The 18,552-nt window shown below is 48.7% G+C and overlaps 1 protein-coding gene and 1 non-coding gene across 4 annotated transcripts in view; both read left to right on the forward strand.

The window, feature by feature from the left end:
- The first annotated feature begins 224 nt into the window (after positions 1 to 224).
- CHRNA4 (cholinergic receptor nicotinic alpha 4 subunit) overlaps positions 225 to 18,552 on the forward strand; it is a 93,969-nt gene continuing 75,641 nt past the window's right edge. The window contains exons 1-2 of one of the 3 annotated variants that reach the window (XM_053250496.1): positions 225 to 920; positions 7,385 to 7,536. In XM_053250496.1, the coding sequence (XP_053106471.1) occupies positions 860 to 920; positions 7,385 to 7,536 (213 nt within the window). In that variant the 5' untranslated portion in view covers positions 225 to 859. Of the gene's footprint in view, positions 921 to 4,899; positions 5,037 to 7,384; positions 7,537 to 18,263; positions 18,351 to 18,552 lie in introns of those variants that run through there. The other 2 variants (XM_053250499.1, XM_053250497.1) reach the window with 2 other exon arrangements.
- TRNAA-GGC (transfer RNA alanine (anticodon GGC)) lies at positions 15,268 to 15,339 on the forward strand. Its single transcript has one exon. It is a non-coding gene; the product is annotated as a tRNA-Ala (tRNA).

An 18,552-nucleotide genomic window follows, 5' to 3' on the forward strand; every position in this document is an offset into this window, starting at 1 on the left:
GAAGTGACTCGAACCAGGCTACGGGGCAGGGAGGGACATTCCTAAAGAAGCCGAAGAATCGTCCCAAAGACAGTGTGTTGTTCTGCGGGTAGTGTAGTGCAAAGCTGAAATCCCAGAACTCCCCCCCCCCCCGTTTCCCGAGCAAGATTAAGTAGTGGCTTCCCTCCTGGGCTGCGGGGTGGTTCGTCTGTGATGATGGGATCTCCTCCTCCTCTTCATCTCTCTCTCCTCCTCTGTCAAGAGGAGGAGCAGGAGGAGGAGGGGGGGGGAGAGGTCCCGCTGGTCGCCGCACACTCCCGTTGTCTGCCGACGGTCCAGCAGGGCTTGCGACTGGCTTGCACGAGCATCCAACCTGCGCGCAGCGAATTCAAAAGGGAGACGCCGCATCCGGAGGCTCAGGCGACTCCCGAAAACTAAGCGGAGCCGAGCCGAGCCGAGCGGGGGAGAAGGACCCACCCACGCGAGCGGGGCCGGAGAATTGGAAAGCGGCGCCAAGGCGCCCAGCTGCGGACCGCTCCGTTGCAACTCCGCGCGGGTCTCCTTGGCAGGGCGGAGTGCGGAGCTCCGGCGGCTCCGCCAGCCCGAGTCCCGGAGGAAGAGGATCCCCCTTCCCGAGCCCGCTGCTGCGCTGCTCTGCTGCTCTGCTCTGCCCGGGCGTGGCTGGCGAGGCGAGGCGAGGCGAGGCGGGCGGAGGACGAGCGAGCCCCTGAATTGCCCCAGGCAGGGCGGGCGAGCAGGAGCGGGAGTTGCGCGGCAGAGGCAGAGCCAGCATGCCTCGGGAGCGGGCGAAGGCGGCGCTGCTGCCGAAGGCGCTGCGGGGGCGTTGATCGGAGCGGAGGGTGGCCGCGGGCGCTGCGCGATGGGCTGCCTGCTCTGGAGGGAGCCGATCCTCTTCTTGCTCTGCGCCAACTTCTTCCCTGGTAAGTTCTCCCGCCCGGGACCAGCGCTCTCCTCTCCCTGCCTTCTTCCTCTCTCTTTCCGCACCCGACTTTCCAATGCAGAAGGCGCCTCCCGCCCCCGCGGATGTCTTTCTGCAGACCAGCCTGCCTCGCTGGAGTTGGGCAAGTTGGGCTAGCGGTGGCTACAGTCTACTCCCTAGCAAAGGTCCCCCCCCCCCCGGGGCATAGCTACAACTGAGCATTTGGGTTCCAAGATCCCTGGGGCCCCCAGCTCCACCCCTCCCTATTTTCTTCCTTATCTCCCTTACTTACTCCGAGGCGCCACAGGGGAGAGGGGCGAACATCACCCCCCCTCCCCTAGTTATTGCCCTGGCCCCCCTTTTGGTTCTGCAAAAGAAAGGCAGCACTTGGCACAAGCACGGGGCTTCTTGGATTGCGGGGTAGGTGGGTGGGTTTCCCAGCCTTGGGTCTCCAGATGTTGTTGGGCTACAACTCTCCCCCCATGATGGGAGGTGTAGCCAGACCACATCTGGAGAACAACATAGGAAGCTGCCTTCTGCCGCCTAGTCAGACTATATTGGTCCATCTAGCTCAGTATTGTCTACACAGACTGGCAGCGGCTTCTTCAGGGTTGAAGGCAGGAGCCTCTCCCAGCCCTATCTTGGAGATGCAGGGGAGGGAACTTGGAACCTCCTGCACGCAAGCATGTAGATGCTCTTCCCAGAGCGGTCCCACCCCCTGAGGGGAATATCTTACCATGCTCACACATGTCTCCCATTCAAATGTAAGCCAGGGCAGATCCTGTTTAGCAAAGGGAACAAGTCATGCTTGCCATCACAAGATCAGCTCTCCTACCATCAGACTTGCTCTCCTCCTCCACAATCAGGGGCATAGCTAGGGGAGGGCCCATCAGCCCTCTCCCCCAACAGCCCCTCAGAGTGAAGGAGATAATGAAGAAAATAGGGAAGGGTAGACTTGGGGGGGGGCCCTCAGGAGCTGGGGCCCCCAGGTTATTTGAACCCATCTGCTGAATTATAGCTACAATAAAGTCTTATTGCATTATATCTCACACTTCTTTCAAGGAGTTCTGGGCCATTGTGGATGCTTTTCTCAGGACAGCCCTGTGAGGTAGGCTAGACAGAGAGATTCTGCCTGGCCCAAAGTAACCTGGGAAGCCTCATGGCTGAGCAGAGATTTGAATCCAGATCCCCTCATTCTTGTGGTTCACTGGGAGACCTTGGACTAGGTGCTGTTTCTCAGCCTAACCACAAGGTCTCCCAGTGAACTTCACAGCTGAGAAGGGATTTGAACCTGGGCCTCCACAGTCCAGCAGTCCTGTCATTAAACCACACTGCCAGGTTCCAGCACTTCCTCCCAGTTTATTCCATAGACTGAAACAGGTTCCATTAAAAAATCCCATTGCTCAAATTATGCAATGTGAGACTGGAGCAGGAGAGCTGGTCTTGTGGTAGCAAGCATGACTTGTCCCCCTAGCTAAGCAGGGTCCACCCTGGTTGCATAGGAATGGGAGACTTGATGTGTGAGCACTGCAAGATACTCTCATTAGGGGAAGGGGGCACTCTAGGAAGAGCAGAAGGTTTCAAGTTCCCTCTCTGACATCTCCAAGATAGGGCTGGGAGAGACTCCTGCCTTCAACCTTGGAGAAGCTGCAGCTGCCAGTCTGTGAAGACAATACTGAGCTAGATAGACCAATGGTCTGACTCAGTATATGGCGGGTTCCTATGTTCCTATGATATGGTTTAACGGTAGCAGGGATTCTCCCAGTCCCTGAAAACTGCTTTTCCAGACAATTCGACAGTGGCATTCTGATGTGTGAAGAAAATCACTGAATTATCTTGCCCAGCCTTCATCTGGAAAGCATTACAGACCGTTCTGCCTCTCTGTATGACACTGAGGCTCTGGACTGGTTTCTTTTTGGTGTGCACCTGCAGAGTAGCCTGAGAAGCTTGGCGCATAGAGCATGTGCAGAGTTTTCTTGCCTTCTTACTGAATAGCCACAGCCAGAGGCTGCCTGCACCTCTGAGATGAAGCATCAGAACTTCCAAGCCAGAGAAGACGATCCCAGACCAGGAGGAGGGCACCCGACCCTGCAGGCATGGTCACTCCCTCCACCTTGGAGGACTGCAATAGTGTAGTGGTTCAGGCTGCATCCTACTTGGGACACCTTGCTGCTGACTTCAGTGGGGCTTACTCTCAGGTTTATAAACATACAATCCAACCCAATGTATTTATACTCAGAGTTTTTATATACATGGGGATAGTTTTGGGTTAGGGTCAATCTTGGGTCCCCAGATGTTGTTAGAATAGAATTGCTATCACTCCCAGACACCATGGTTGAAGGTCATGGTGGCTGAGGATGATGGGAGTTGTACTCCAGCAACTGCTGGGGGCCCAAGTTTGAGAAGCCCCAGGTTAGGCTATGAGCGTATAAACTCACCGCAGCCATGAACTCACCAGGCAATCTTTAAAGAAGCCACTCTGCTTTCAGCCTCAACCTCCACCCACATTCCCTCTAAGGTGTGCGCATGTGCATGCACTCATATGTTTTTTGATGTCTGCTCAGTCAGTTTTAGATCCCGCTCAAGTTGAATCAAGAAGGTCCTACTCTGAATGCACATGCGCACACACTGATACTGCCACCCAGAACAAAACTCATTCCATGCACAGATGAAAAAAGTTAGAGAGAACACTGACCCTCACCCCACCCCACCCCAGTCTGCAGCACAGGGCATAAAATCCTGGCCTATCCTACAGGGCTGTTAATTATAAAGATGACTTGGCTAATAATAACCAACGTGATGCACTTTGAATGTTCTAACTGTGCTGTATGAATGCTGCATCTGTTATACGGCCAACAACAGCTGGGGCTAATAAATACACCCTTTTACTTTGTAATAATAGTCACAAGTAATAATTTTACCAATTAAGCCCTGGAAAGGCTGAGGCCTGGATCAGTTTTTAATAGTGGCTGCCTTTTCTGATTTTTCTTCTCTTTTCCTCCTTGGCTTCCTTCTCTGAACATTGTTTCTTCCTTCCTTTCTCTGTTATGGACTATTACAGAGGTCCCCAACCTTTGGTACCCAGATGTTGTTGGACTACATTCCCCTTCATCCCCAGCCACAATGGCCTTTGGCTGGGGATGGGCGGGGGTTGCAGTCCAAAAACATCTGGGCACCCAAGGTTGGGAACTCCTGCTTTGTAAAGGTATCCTCCAGATGTGACCAAAGCACTGCCTCATAGCATCTCTCACTAATGACTCCTGTCTGTCTATCTGTCAACTGTATTTACCTGAATCCAAGACTGGTTTCCCCCCGAGTGGCATTAGAAACTGGGTTATTGCCTTAAATTCAGAGTCCTCTTTCTGTTGGCGCAATACAGCTATAACCTGTATGTAACCTGTATTTTTTAAGGGGGGGGGGTCATCTTAGATTCAGAGTCCTCTTCTATTTGGGTAAATACAGTATCTGTCCATTGATCTAATCCAGGACAGTTTGAACAGTGAAAAGCTTTGCTGTTGGGTGCAGCCGTAAAAGACAGAGCCCAGTGGACACTGTGTGGCCATGATCCTCAATTTGCTTTCTTTTGAGTAGTCTCATTGGCTTTACTGGAATTGCTTCAGAATAAATCGCAGTGACTTGATGGCTGCGTAAGCCCCACTTCTTGTTTTCCACTGCATCTCTGCCTCTGGATGAGAGCGGAGTTTATTCTTGTCTGTTACCGAGTAAGACAAACTGGGCTTTATTTAATATTGTGTGTGTGTGTGTGTGTGTGTTGTGTGTGTTTAAAGCCCACACACCAATCAAGGTGCACTCTAGAGAGTTCCTCTTAATGGTTCTGCAGCTGCCTCAAACTTTGCAAGTCATCGCGAAGAAGAACGAGGGCTGTGCCCTTTATTTAATTCTCACCCAATTGCTGATTGCCGGCTTCACAGAAATGCTCAGAAAAGAGGTGGAGGAACTCCTTGAAAGGAATGCTTTCATTGCAAATCCTCTACCTCCAGCATCTGATAATGGTTCATCTTTCTCTTTATTCATGGATTCAGCACTTGTACAGCACATCCCCATGCATGTTTACTGAGAAGTAAGTTCCACTGAATTCAATGGCGCTTACTCCCAGGTAACTATGCATTTGAACAGTGATGACTCAGGACTTCAATGTGCCTGGGGTAGGGTGCTGAGCGGTGGGGGCCATGCACGGAGAGGGATGGCCAGAGGTACCTTAATAACTCCTTTCCGGCCATACCAATGGCACCAACAAGCCACAGGGATCATCAGGGTGCCTCCCAGCATGCCCCACCTATGGCACTCACCTGGCTTCTGTGCATGCATGGCAGCCATTTGCGTGGTCAGCATGGTGTGTGGCTGGACACACAAATGGCCGCAGTGCATGCGCAGAGGCCGGGTGAGAGCTGTAGGTGGGGCAGCCACCTCTGGGGATGCTGGGAGGTGCACCGATGCTGCTCGTGGCTTGTAGGTGCTGGCGGAATGGCCGGGAAGGAGTTAGGAACCTAGGAAGCTGCCATACACTGAGTCAGATCCTTGGTCTATCAAGCTCTGTATTGTCTTCACAGACTGGCAGCAGCTTCTCCAAGGCTGCAGGCAGGAATTTCTCTCAGCCCTATCTTGGAGAAGCCAGGGAGGGAACCTGAAATCTTCTGCTCTTCGCAGAGCAGCTCCATCCCCTGAGGGGAATATCTTACTGTGCTTACACTTCTAGTCTCCCATTCATATGCAACTAGGGCAAACTCTGCTTAGCTAAGGGACAAGTCATGCTTCTTACCACAAGACCAGCTCTTTTTTTCAGGTACCTCTTGGCGCTGCCCCTGCACTGCCCTCACCAGCCGCTACTGGTGCCAAATGGGGCCCTCTTTTTGTGCATCCTTAACTCCATTATTCCCCCCTTAAAAAAAAAAAAGCAGGGCACAGGATAGCATCTTGCTGCCTCCCTGGTGCCCCAGTAATCAGCTGCTTGAGGTGACTGCCTCACCTTGCCTCATGGAAAGTCTGCCCCGTATGCACTGAAGCCTTCGTTTGCAATTTTTTGAAATCCCATTTGCTAAATGCTTACCTGTATTTGCCCTTCCCCTCTCCCCCTCCAATCAAAACCTCCAACCTTATGATGTAGGCTAGTAAGTAGCTAGCTGTTTTACAGGTGGGGAACTGAGGCTGGGGGACCGTGACTTTCCTAAGGCCACTCAGGAACCTATGGCACAGCCGAGACTTGGATCTCTTACAGCTTAATTCTAGGTGTGTTCATACAAAATAGACGTATTTACATCTGACAAGCTAAGGGAAGCTTCCCTGGCTACCTAGTAGTATGGACAGCATAAAAGGACAATATCAGAAGACTGCGGACCGGTGCCCACCTTTTCCTCTCCCTCTCCCCCGACTTCTCACCTCCACATTTTGGTTGTTCGCTAACTCCTCTCAGCTAAATTTTCTTTATATTTTCCCCATTATGTTTAAATAATACATATGTTTATTTATTAATAAATAATAAAGTTCAGTGGCAACTTACTTCCTCATAAGTCAACTTAGCATTGCAATCTTACATTTATTGAAGTCTCCCTCTCTCTCTCTCTCTGCTTTCTGGTCTGTGGTAGCTTCATCAGATGCACGTATCTGTGGCCCATCTGAGCCCACTGACACACATGACCAATTTTAAAGTGCCGAGTTGGCATTTCCTAGTGTCTTTTGACATGCTAAATAAACCTTTTGATTGATCCATCCATTGTGAAAATCCAGCCTGGCAGATGCCTGGATCACCGCTTAACGAGAAAATCTCATAAAGTGAGTTTGTTACAATTCATAATTGGTTTTCTACTAAAAGCTTAGCCTTAAAAGAGAACTGAACCTAGATGTGCTGAATTATTCATGTACAGTGTATCTGTTCCTGTGCTGCCTTCACGACATATAAAAAGTACAGGTGGCCCTCGTTATCCGCGGACTCTGTATCTGTGGTTTCATAGCTCCACGATTGGGTCTGGAGACCCAGTTTCACTATCCGCAGGTAGAAAAATAGGCAAAATTCACCTATCCATGGTTCTGAGTGGCCAGAAATGACCCAGAAATGACTTCTTATATCATTTCCAGCTGCCATTTTCCAGCAGAATGTCATTTTATGTCTCTTAAAAAAATTTTTGAGGTGGGTGGGTAAATATTTGCCCATTTTTGGATGTTGGGAGGCATTGCTGGAGAGCTGGAGAATAAGGTAACTGTCCTTTTCTTCTCTTATTTGTGCCCCCCTTGCTTCTCTGTCTCCCTTTTTGTTAGGAACTTAACCCCCCCTCCAATTCCCATCGACTCAAGGTTTCATTATTCATGGTTTCCGTATTTGCGCCTATAGGCGAGAATGGAATCCCCACAAATAAAAAGCGTTTGTTTGTAATTCAAAAGGTTTGTTTGTAATTCAAACAAACCAATGTCTGCTGTTATTCATGTTTATACCTTTGGCCTTCTTGACAGCATTCAGCCATGTAGAAACGCGGGCTCATGCAGAGGAGCGACTCCTGAAGAAACTCTTCTCTGGATACAACAAGTGGTCCCGGCCAGTTGCCAATATTTCAGATGTGGTCATTGTGCGTTTTGGATTGTCCATTGCCCAGCTCATAGATGTTGTGAGTACCACTTCAAACATTTCTGCAGGATGGGGTGCAAAAGTGGGGAAATTTTCCTTCCAGTTTGTCTAAGTCTGAATTTATATGTGGAAATTCTCACTCTGATCCACACACTTCCATGTGGATATTCACAGACTCAAAGTTCTTCTTTCAATGAAATTGCGTTATTAGGGCTTTTGTAAATAAAGAGTTTTGTGTTTGTGACTCTTTTGCTGTCTACAACTTTGAATATTTGTTTTTTAGAAGCTTGAAAAACTTTTAAAATCAAGAAGGCAGACTAAAGGACTGGAGAGAGCTCTGCTCTCAGCCTATTGACCAAAGCAGTTGGTGGTGGCGGAAAACTATGGACCTGCAGTAATTATTAGTAGAGGCAGAACCCAAGGAGAAAAGCAGGCTGGTGAAAAAGTGTCAGATGTTGGGTGCTGGAGGGGCTCTATTCATTTGTCTGTTTACATTTCTATCTTGCTCTTCCCCCAAAGAGCCCAGAGTGGCATACATGGTTGTGTTTATCCACACAAGATCCCTGTGAGGTAGATTAGGCTGAGGGATAAGTGACTGGCCCAGAGTCACCCAGTGAATGTCATGGCTCGGCAGGGATTTGAACTTGGATCTCCCCAACCCTAGTCCAACACTCTAACCACTGCACCACACTGGATCATGGATGTGATCAAAGATGTGACAGGGACTTCAGGAATTCCCAGCCTTGGGACCCCAGATACTGTTGGCCTACAACTCATATCATCCCCGGCCATTAAGGCCATTGTGGCTGGGGATGGTGGCAGTTGAAGTCCAGAAACGTCTGGGGAACCAAGGTTGGGAATCACTGGTCTAGTTCTTCATGAGATGGTAAATCAGTGGCCCTATTTGCACATAATGGGAAACCAGAGTTGGAGGGGACTGAAGTTGAATGAGTTGTACATCCAGATGCATGCAACCATGGTTCAGATGCCAAAGTGACCCAAGGTTTCCCTCCCCAAACTCCAATTTGAACCTTAGATTTGTAGTGAGTTTTGCCGCTCACTACCTGAGGTTCCATTGCTGGCCAGTTATGTCTGAATGCTGGATGCTGCATTAACTGGAGTTGCGGGAGGAAGCTCCTCCCTTGCTGTGGCTGTGATTGGCTGCTGGGGCTGTCCTTCATTCCAGAAGGAAGCCCATGGAGCCAGTTTCCCCTCCTCTCTGTGGTCTCCCTGCCCGCAGAGAGGATCCTGCCAATTATGTCTGAATGCGGACAGGTAACCATACGGGTGTGTGTGTGTAGAGTGTGAATGTGGCCAGTGTCGGAGCTGAACCATTTCAGATTGCAGATGGGGGCTCCCGCAATGGAATGCTTGACCATACAACGACAAATTTCCTTTCACATAGAAGGTTAGCATGTCAGAGAAAAAGCACAGCTAGAATCCTCTGTGACATATAGTTTTCAACAATAATTGAATTATTAAAAATATATAATGGGAGAGCATCCTGGAAGCCCCCACCTCTAGTCTGGTGCAACCAGAACTAGCCCTACAGAATGAATCTGAACTATCCTGTGGTGTCTTGGCTGCAGGGTCTTCTAGCAGAGAAATGTTGTAGCAAAAGTAACTTCCAAAACTTCCAGAATTCCTTAATGGCATTTTTATACCAAGAACTAAGATTACAAATGTTGTTGTAGATTTTATATTGCTCATAGTGGACCTCAAACTGATTTCGTTTGGAGGATTAGACTCTAAACTAAAGATAGTTTTTTTTTAAAAAAGACAGTACACTGCTATTCTTGTTTACTCACAAGTAAACCTGACTGTTCAATGGAGCTTACTCCCAACAGGCATACATAGAATTGCAGCCTCAGGGAGTGATGATTCTCTGTCTAAGAATGGTTGGCATTTAAGGCAACCTTTCCCAGGTATTCTCAGGTAGGCTGGCTTAAGGATTAGCACACAGGTCAGTCAGGGAGAGGTCCTGATCAATGCAACTCTGTTCCTTTCCTCCATTTGTCCTAGGATTATAATGAAGTTATAATGTGCAAAGTGATTCACTGCTTGACTGACAGGCAGTAGCTTTTTTCATGCCATTGATTCAGAGGGTCGTTTTAGCTTAGGGTCTTCCCCAGTCCTAGATGGAGATGCAAAGATTGTCGGGGATCTTTTTGCATGCATAAGCTGATTGGGGGACAGCTGGGGTTGGTAGAGTTGCAGGACCAGGGGTCAGGCGCGCCAGAAATCAAGGCAGGAGCCAGAGGCTGCTCCTCTCCTGTCGCTGTTTGAGGAAAGTTGTAATGTGCACACACTTTCTCGCTCTCTCTCTCACACAAACACACCTCTGTCACTACCCCCTGGGCAAGCCCAGTGCTGATGCAGCCCCACTCCCTCCTCGGCAGCCCTGCCTCCCAGGCATTGTCGCTGCCCCTCTTCCCCCTTACTCTCCAGGTGTGTGCTCTGTCACGGGGCTGATGCCACTGCTTGCTGTATCAGACAGTGTGCATGCATCCAGCTTCTGCAGCCCCTGTCTCTGCACCAGCAACCAGCTTGCTCGCTCCTTTTTGCTGCTGGAGGGGAGAGAGCCAGTGGGAGAAAGCAAGTTGGTCACTGGTCCTGGTGCAGTGGGGAGCATAGGCAGCATGCATCCAGCCTTGCCAGCCCCCATTTTGCCAGCCCCCATGCCAACCAAGTCGCTCTCTGACCTCCAGCACCACAAGCAGACAGGCTTGGTCCTAGAAGGGAGACAGGCGGGGAGGGGAGTTGTTGGTACTGGTGCAGCAACGAGAGATGGAGCTGGTGAAATTGGCTGTGCACACACGGCCTGCCTGATCCAGCAAGCAGAGGAGCTACCCCATGGCAGAGTGTGCCCTTGGAAGGTGAGGGGGGAGAGGGGTAGTGTCAGCGCCAGCCTCTGGCCTGGAGGGGTGGGGCTGGGAGGGGAAGCTCAGGAAGAGAACCAGAGTGGCAGCACAGATGAGGTAGTGGCAGCAGCAGACAGGTGAGTGATGCCCATAGCGGGGGACAGGGTGGGGCGCCTGCCCTTGCCGCCCCATGGCACCTCATGTGACCTCATGGGGGAGCTACCACTGCAGGAGTGATAGGGTGGAACAAGGTCATAGCGATCTTCAAAGGTGTTTGTTCTGAAGACAGTAGGGGATGGGGAGCCAGCAGATGAACATGCTGTATCCTGTGGTCTGGTCTGAGCAGGAGGGAAATGCCCGTCTCCCATTTCCTCATATTTGGGAAATCAGAGCAAACTATCCAGACCAACGTGTGGTTGCCAGAGTTTAAGTTGCATTGAATAATGAATAAGGCTGGACGGCAGCCGCACATTAACGAAGATAGACGTTTCTGAATTATGGAGGAAGATCAATATTGATGTTTTGAAGTGCTATCCCAACTTAGCCTCAGGACAAGAATTTTTAACTTAGCACTCACAATGCACATGGCAGAGGGGTCTGCAAATGGGCTGGATCAGAGGATGGTCTTGAGTGGGGAGGGTTGTGGCAGGACTTATCAGAGTGACTTCTTGGCAAGGACTCCCTCTCAAGCTTCAGAGGGAAAGGGAAGTGTTGCCTCTCTTCCATCCTGGCTCAGTTTCCAGGCACTGAGTCAAGACTAGATGAGCTGAAGGGATCTTCTTGGACCTTATTGCTTCTAGATTTTTCAATGCTGCCTCTCAGTCATCACCTACTTCCTCCCCAGCCATTGGCCACTTCCTGTTTCCTCTTCAACCACCTTGCAACTGCCTTCTCCTGTGAGACTTGGGAACATGGCTCTGTTGCCCTGCACTGTGGCTGGTGTTTCTTTCCCAGACTCAGCTCTGGGGTCACCTCCATGCAGCTCTTATGGTACATTGTGCCAGCTATATAACCAAAACTAAGCAGGTCTGACCATGTGAGTTGCTTGGATGGAAGACCTCCTTGTTACTGTATATAAACTGCCCTGAGCAACTTGAAAGAACAGGGGTGCAAGTACAATTAAAACAAAATGGACTACTTTTATTGCCACTTTTATATGGCAATAAAGTACAGCATATTCAGTGCATTGGTTCACATTCCGACCATGATTTTACTCCCCATACACATACTGTTGCTAGCTTCCATGCTGCTTTCTAGTGTTATATTTCCCTCTGTACGCACAGCATGTAATGACTTTGCGCAATTTTCACAGCACCACCTGCTGGCCAGCTCTTGCATTCCAAGAAGAGCCCGCCCTTTCCCCCAGTCGCCACAAAAGTGATAATGAAAAAGGGGCTGGGTTCTTCCTGGAATGCAAGAGCTAGCCAGTAGGTGGCACTGCAAAAATGCAAGGTATGTACAGAGGATAAGATTGCACTAGGAAATAGTGTGGAAGTCTACAGCAGCATGTGTATGGAGAGTAAGACTGAGCTTGGAACTTGTGTGAAAACTGGAAGTTGCTATGATGAGAAAGAACTGGCATTGCATTTGCAGAAAATATTGTGGACAGTAGTCACCTGACCTTGCAATCCACATGTGCATATGTGTGTTTTCTTGAACAAGGAGATAAGCTTTCCATTCCTGATTTATAGGATGCAAATGTACACCTCTGTTGGAGAACCCCATTGCTGGATTCCTAAACCAGTGCTTTGGATCCAAAGAGCTGTGTACACTAGAAAGCTTCTCTGCCACCCTTTCATGCTACAGCCCCCTCCCCACTTTGAAAGCTACTCCTGGGTCAAGGGACCCTCTAGAATGGCATGTGTGTGTGTGGGAATTGCAGCTGGGAGAATTCCTCAAATGCTGGGGTGGGGGAAATCTGTTCCCCTCAGTAAGAAGAAGAATTTTGAATATAAAATATATTTTATCAAACTATTTATATTTTTAGCACCACCCTATCCCCAGAGTGGGTAGCAAGACATATAGAAACACAAGTTACTTTAAATAGATAATACTTTAAAATAGTATTAATGAAATATAATTAGAGTTTCCATAGATAGCAGGAAACATGATGAACCTAGCTTTTAACAAGTCAGTGACTGGAGCCGGTGCAAGATCATGCAGCAGAGCCAGGAACCTCTGCTCAGCTTGCTAGGCACAACTCAGGAGTAGAGGATTTGACTCCTGATCAAGATGTCCCTGATTCAAATCTAGGTGCCTCTCTTTCTCTTTCAAAAGAAACATAAATTTCAGGAAGTATAGATCAGCAACACCCTTGTGTATTCAAGTAGCCCTTGATTCAAGCTAGGATCATTGGCAATATGGGTCACTAGACATGTGTATCCATCTGGAAAGGGACCTGATCTGGTTCAAGTTGAATCCAGCACCAATGAGAGCTTTTCTCCGAGAGCACATAGCCATAGGGTGATCTTATATGGATTGGGACCATGGTAGGGGCAAAGGGTTAAAGATTCCCACCTAGACCAAGGTAATGATCTGGATCAGACCCCTGTGGCTGCTGTTGAGTAAATAAAAATTAAATACATGTGGGGCAGTCATGTCATTAATGTAGAAATGTGGTTTGACCCTACATCCTTTTGAAGTAAATGGAGCAAGTGAGGACTATTTGAATTCCATTGCTTTCCAAGGGACAAAAGCCCTATTCAGACATTATGCTGTACAAGTGTACAGATGTTTGTACACTTGTCCATGTGTTTGTGTGAATGACTGTACCTTCATTTGTTTTAAAAGTGAAGCTGAGTACAAGCCCCTCAAATGGATGGTACAGATAGGAAGGTGGTTTCACACAGCGTCTGGGAAGTCTGGTTGCTGGGAACCTCTGGTTCCTGATGAGTGTGTACCCTTGGTGGGCATGTTGTCTGAACCTACCTTAATCTGTTGAGATAGCCACCCAAGATTCTCCACCCATTAACCTGTACTTGAAGTTGGGCAGAGAATCTTGGGAGCTTCTTGGCTGGCCGGCTCGGGAACTGGACTTTGGTGCATTCAGATGTCACACCTGCCATGAATGCACACTCATCGGGAACCAGAGGCAGAAGTGCACCTAGGCAGTTTTGGAGCCTGGGCCTAAAGGTATTTTGGCCCCCACCCCCTACCACCCCTACCACAAGATAATCTGCAAGGCACTATTTCTTAGACCAGAACATGCTCAGGGTGGGAAAGCTGGAAATATTTTTATTTTTAGAAGAAATTCTGAATGAGGTACTTCCCAATGACTTGCACATAGCCCATTTGGCATGGACAGTTCTGCCACTTAAAGTAGCGGAATGCACTATTTTTTTTTACTCCAGAACATGCTCAGGGAAAGCTGGAAACTTTTTCTATTTTGGTATTTTTAGAAGGAATTATGAATAAGCTACTTCCCACTGACCTGCACGTAACCCATTTGGCACGGACAGTCCTGACACTTAAAGATGCAATGCAAGGGACCCGGGCTGGGTCTGCCCCCCACAAATGTCCTGCCGGGGTGACTGTACTTCTGCAGTGCTGGCTGGGCCTGAATCTGGTGAGCCGCTTCCCTGTGTCTGCGCAGTGAGACATACGGGTGTCATGAGCATGTGGTGTCAGGTGCTTACTACGCTTGTGAGTTGCACTGCGCAGGTGTGTAGAAGCAGCTCAGCTGCTCCAGGCCTAGCCAGGTCCAACTGCCTTAGCTGCCATGGAAGCAGGCAGAGATGGGATGGCCACAGGCACACCCACTTGGCCCTCAGCCCCCCTGGCCGCACATGAAAGGAGATCAGCGGGCGGGTGGGCTGCAAGCTAGCTACAGCCATCCTCAATGCTGCATGCTCGGCTGTCTGGCTCAGGCCAGTGGCGTGGCCAACCTGACCCCCAGCGGGACATTTTGGGGGTTCCCCCATTGTGAAGGACTGGACTTGTGCCCAGAAGTCCGGTCCAAAGGGTGCCTCTGATCAGACGTTCCCTGCAGTTGGACTTCCTGGTGGATATGTAAAGCCACCTGAAATGTACTGCTGTGTACATCACATGTGATTAACTCTACCCGTGTACAGATCTGTATCTTTGTACACTTTACACTTGTTGAACATAATGTGTGAAAAGGGCTACCGTCACAACTAACGTTATCTGGATTAGGCCTGTTGTTTTTGATTGAACCCATTGCCATTGCTTCTCCAGGATATTGATTTCATTTAAAAAAAAAAACCATGCCTTATCAGTAGCCTCAAGCAATTCACCAAAATAATTAAATTAGTTCATCCACATTAATTTCTTTCTGTGAGCCAGAGTGTTTTTTGAATGTCAATAGCTTGCAAATGGCACTTTTAGATTGTTAGAAACACGGGCCGAAAGCAGGCCCGGGCAAACAAAAAGGAACATAGAGAACAGCCCTCCTAGCTCCAACTGGGTGATTGAGGAAGACTGAAAGAAAAATGCAAGCTAGAATGTGAAACTCCAGCATGGTTGGATGTACCGTGCCTTGGCATGCTGTGGATTAGGAAGCTCCTAGTCCAAATCCTATCTCTAAGGTCACTCAGTCTGCCTTATGCAGACTAGTAGCTCTGTGCAGGCTGTTCATCGACCTCTCAGTAGTGGTTCTCATTGGTTCACACCATCCTCCTCCTCCTCCAGTGTGTCTTGCCCTAGGGCCCTTTTAACACCCACATGTTGGCAGTCACAGAAGGGTCTACATGCCTTGAGCCTTACATGTGTAGGCTGAACATGGTGATTCCTACACCATAAAGCTGGGTTGAGGCTGGTGAGCTGTCTGCATAGTGTTCAAAAGAGGACCTGTCTACCTCTGCTCACCTCATCCTCAAAATGGGGACAGTGATAACAATTAGGGCTCTCAGTTCTAAACACTTTAAAGGGGACAGGGCCATAACTCCAGGGATAGTGCTGTAGCTCAGGGGTAGAGCATCTGTTTGGCATGCAGAAGGTTCCGGGTTCAATCCCTGGCAGCATCTTCAGGTAGGGCTGGGAAAGACTCCTGCCTGAAATCATGGAGAGCCACTGCCAGTCATTGTAGACAGTACTGAGCTGGATGGACCAAAGGTCTGACTCAGTATAAAACAGCTTCCTATGCGCCTCTTCCTAGAGAGAAAGTTTCATTAAATTCAGGAGGGATCTCTTCTTGGTGCAGCGGGGGAAATAACTTGCCTAGGGAGCAAGAGGTTGCCGGCTCGACCATTCGAATCCCTACTGGTATGTTTCCCAGACTATGAGAAACACCTATATCGGGCATCAGCAATACAGGAAGATACTGACAGGCATCATCTCATACTTTGCGGGAGGAGGCAATGGTCAACCCCTCCTGTATTCTACCAAAGACAACCACAGGGCTCTGTAGTTGCCAGGAGTTGATACCGACTTGTTGGCACCACTTTACCTCCCCCCCCCCCATAGTAAGGATGTTCTCTTAGTCAATTATCTGTATTGGTTTTAGTTCATCGTTCCAGTTAATTGATTACATTTGATATACATATGCATAGAAGTAATACAATTGTTCTGAAGCAAAACAGAATCCTTTGCTTTCCGATGCACGTGTAGATCATAGCAGCCATCACCTCGGGGAAGGCATTGCCTTTTATGAAAGCATGCTTTCCAACATGTTACCGATGAAAAGAGGGACACACTCATTCTCCTAGCGAAGATCACTGCCTGACCCTTCTCTGCTATGACACACTGCTGGAAGTTCTGCACTGTCCGCTCTCTGCTGTATTCTACAGGTGAAACTCGGAAAATTAGAATATTGTGCAAAAGTCCATTAATTTCAGTAATGCAAATTAAAAGGTGAAACTGATATATGAGACAGACGCATTACATGCAAAGCGAGATAAGTCAAGCCTTAATTTGTTATAATTGTGATGATCATGGCGTACAGCTCATGAAAACCCCAAATCCACAATCTCAGAAAATTAGAATATTACATGGAACCAAGAAGACAAGGATTTAAGAAAAGAACAATATCTGACCTCTGAAAAGTATAAGCATGCATATGTATTCAGTACTTGGTTTGGGCCCCTTTTGCGGCAATTACTGCCTCAATGCAGCGTGGCATGGATGCTATCAGCCTGTGGCACCGATGAGGTATTATGGAAGACCAGGATGCTTCATTAGCGGCCTTCAGCAATTCTGCATTATTTGGTCTCATGTCTCTCATCCTTCTCTTGGCAATGCCCCATAGATTCTCTCGGCAATGCCCCATAGTCAGGCGAGTTTGCTGGCCAATCAAGCACAGTACACTGTATACTTTTCAGAGGTCCGATATTGTTCTATTCTTCAATCCTTGTTTTCTTGGTTCCATGTAATATTCTAATTTTCTGAGATTGTGGATTTGGGGTTTTCATGAGCTGTACGCCATGATCATCACAATTATAAGAAATTGAGGCTTGACTTATATCACTTTGCATGTAATGCGTCTGTCTCATATATCAGTTTCACCTTTTAATTTGCATTACTGAAATTAATGGACTTTTGCACGATATTCTAATTTTCTGAGTTTCACCTGTACAATTATCTGTTCCCCGCCAGTATAAAAGCCAGGGATGGGGAGAGTTGTTCTTCTAATTAACGATATTAGAAAAACCTAGCTGCAGTACCTGACAATATGCTCACACATTTCAAAATAGACCTCAACACCTGCCATCGGTAGTATGGGGGCGGTGCACTGCGTGCCTGGTGGTGCCTTGAATGTTGCATGCACTGGCATTTGGAAGTGCACCCGCGACAGGATGCATCAAGCCTGGAGGGTGGCCAGTCATCTCTTGGGGATTTCTAGTTCTGGATTTTTTGTACTGAGAGAGGGTGGGTCTGGGTGGCCTCTGAAGCTCCCTCCAATTCTAGGATTTTATGCCCTGCTCAGATATGTAACACCCAGGGACTCTGGGGTGGCAGCTCGGTCTGTGCATAGTAAGAAAAGGTCAGGTCCATTCTGATCTGATCCTACCCAACAGTCGGGAGGGCCGACACGGATCTCCCAAAATCTTCCCAAGCCAGTTCAAAATGGGTCTGACATTTTATGGACATTATGTCAGATGTTATGTCAGGAGAGGAGAGCTGGTCTTGTGGTAGCAAGCATGACTTGTCCCCTTAGCTAAGCAGGGTCCACCCTGGTTGTATATGAAAGGGAGACTAGATGAGTGAGCGCTGTAAGATATTCCCCTTGGGATGGAGCCGCTCTGGGAAGAGCAGAAGGTTCCAAGTTCCCTCCCTGGCTTCTCCAAGATAGGGCTGAGAGAGATTCTTGCCTGCAACCTTGGAGAAGCCGCTGCCAGTCTGTGAAGACAACACTGAGCTAGATAGACCAATGGTCTGACTCAGTATATGGCAGCTTCCTATGTTCCTATGTTTACATCTCCCCAAGGTCATCTCCCCATCGCTCTCCCTTCTCCTGCCTTCCCCTACTCTCTCCCCATTCCCCTCCCTTATTGGACCTCAGGTCAGCAGTGCAATGCCCGCTTCTGGAGGCTGGAGCTAGCCACCGGGCTGCTTCCTCTTGCCACTGCTTCCCCTTTTTTCTTTAAGGCACTCTTTTCCTTTAAGGTCAGGACCCTGGCTGATTCAGCAAATTGTGGGAATTGTAATGCTGGGAATTGACCAGCAGCAAGGTGGATGGACTCGATTACGACAGCAACAAATGCACCACTGAGAGACCTTAAAGGCCAAGTTGAAGACAGATCATCCTGGAGAGACTCTATCTAGGTGGGTGCTAAGAGTTGACAGCACTTAATCAATCAATCAATCAATCAATCAATCAATCAATCAATCAATCAATCAGTTCTTTGAATGGGTGCAGGCTGCATATTCCCATAATCCACCATGCCAGTCAGGGTCCTAAGGACCTTAAAGAGGAAATGACCTGCTGATGATGTCTGGTGACGAAGCTCCTTCAGGTGGAAGATTGGCTGATAAGGTGGATAAGTGGCTTTTGCTGGCCTGCTGCTTCTAGCAGCCTTGCTTACTATCCCTTTAAGAGGTGGGTGGTGGGGACAGGGGAAATGGTGTAACATAGTTGGTGGGGTGGGGTGGTAAAGACTGCACATGGCGATACAGTTCGGAAGAGGGGCAGATTGCATGGGGTGGTGCAGCTCATTGGGGCTGGTGCAGGGATGCGGTGGGGTGGATCACTAATGGTGTCTCAGGGACCCGGAAGGCAGGCGGTGGGGTTCAATCCAGTC

This window comes from Hemicordylus capensis, chromosome 4 (assembly GCF_027244095.1).
Source record: "Hemicordylus capensis ecotype Gifberg chromosome 4, rHemCap1.1.pri, whole genome shotgun sequence".
NCBI classification, from domain to species: Eukaryota; Metazoa; Chordata; class Lepidosauria; order Squamata; family Cordylidae; genus Hemicordylus; species Hemicordylus capensis.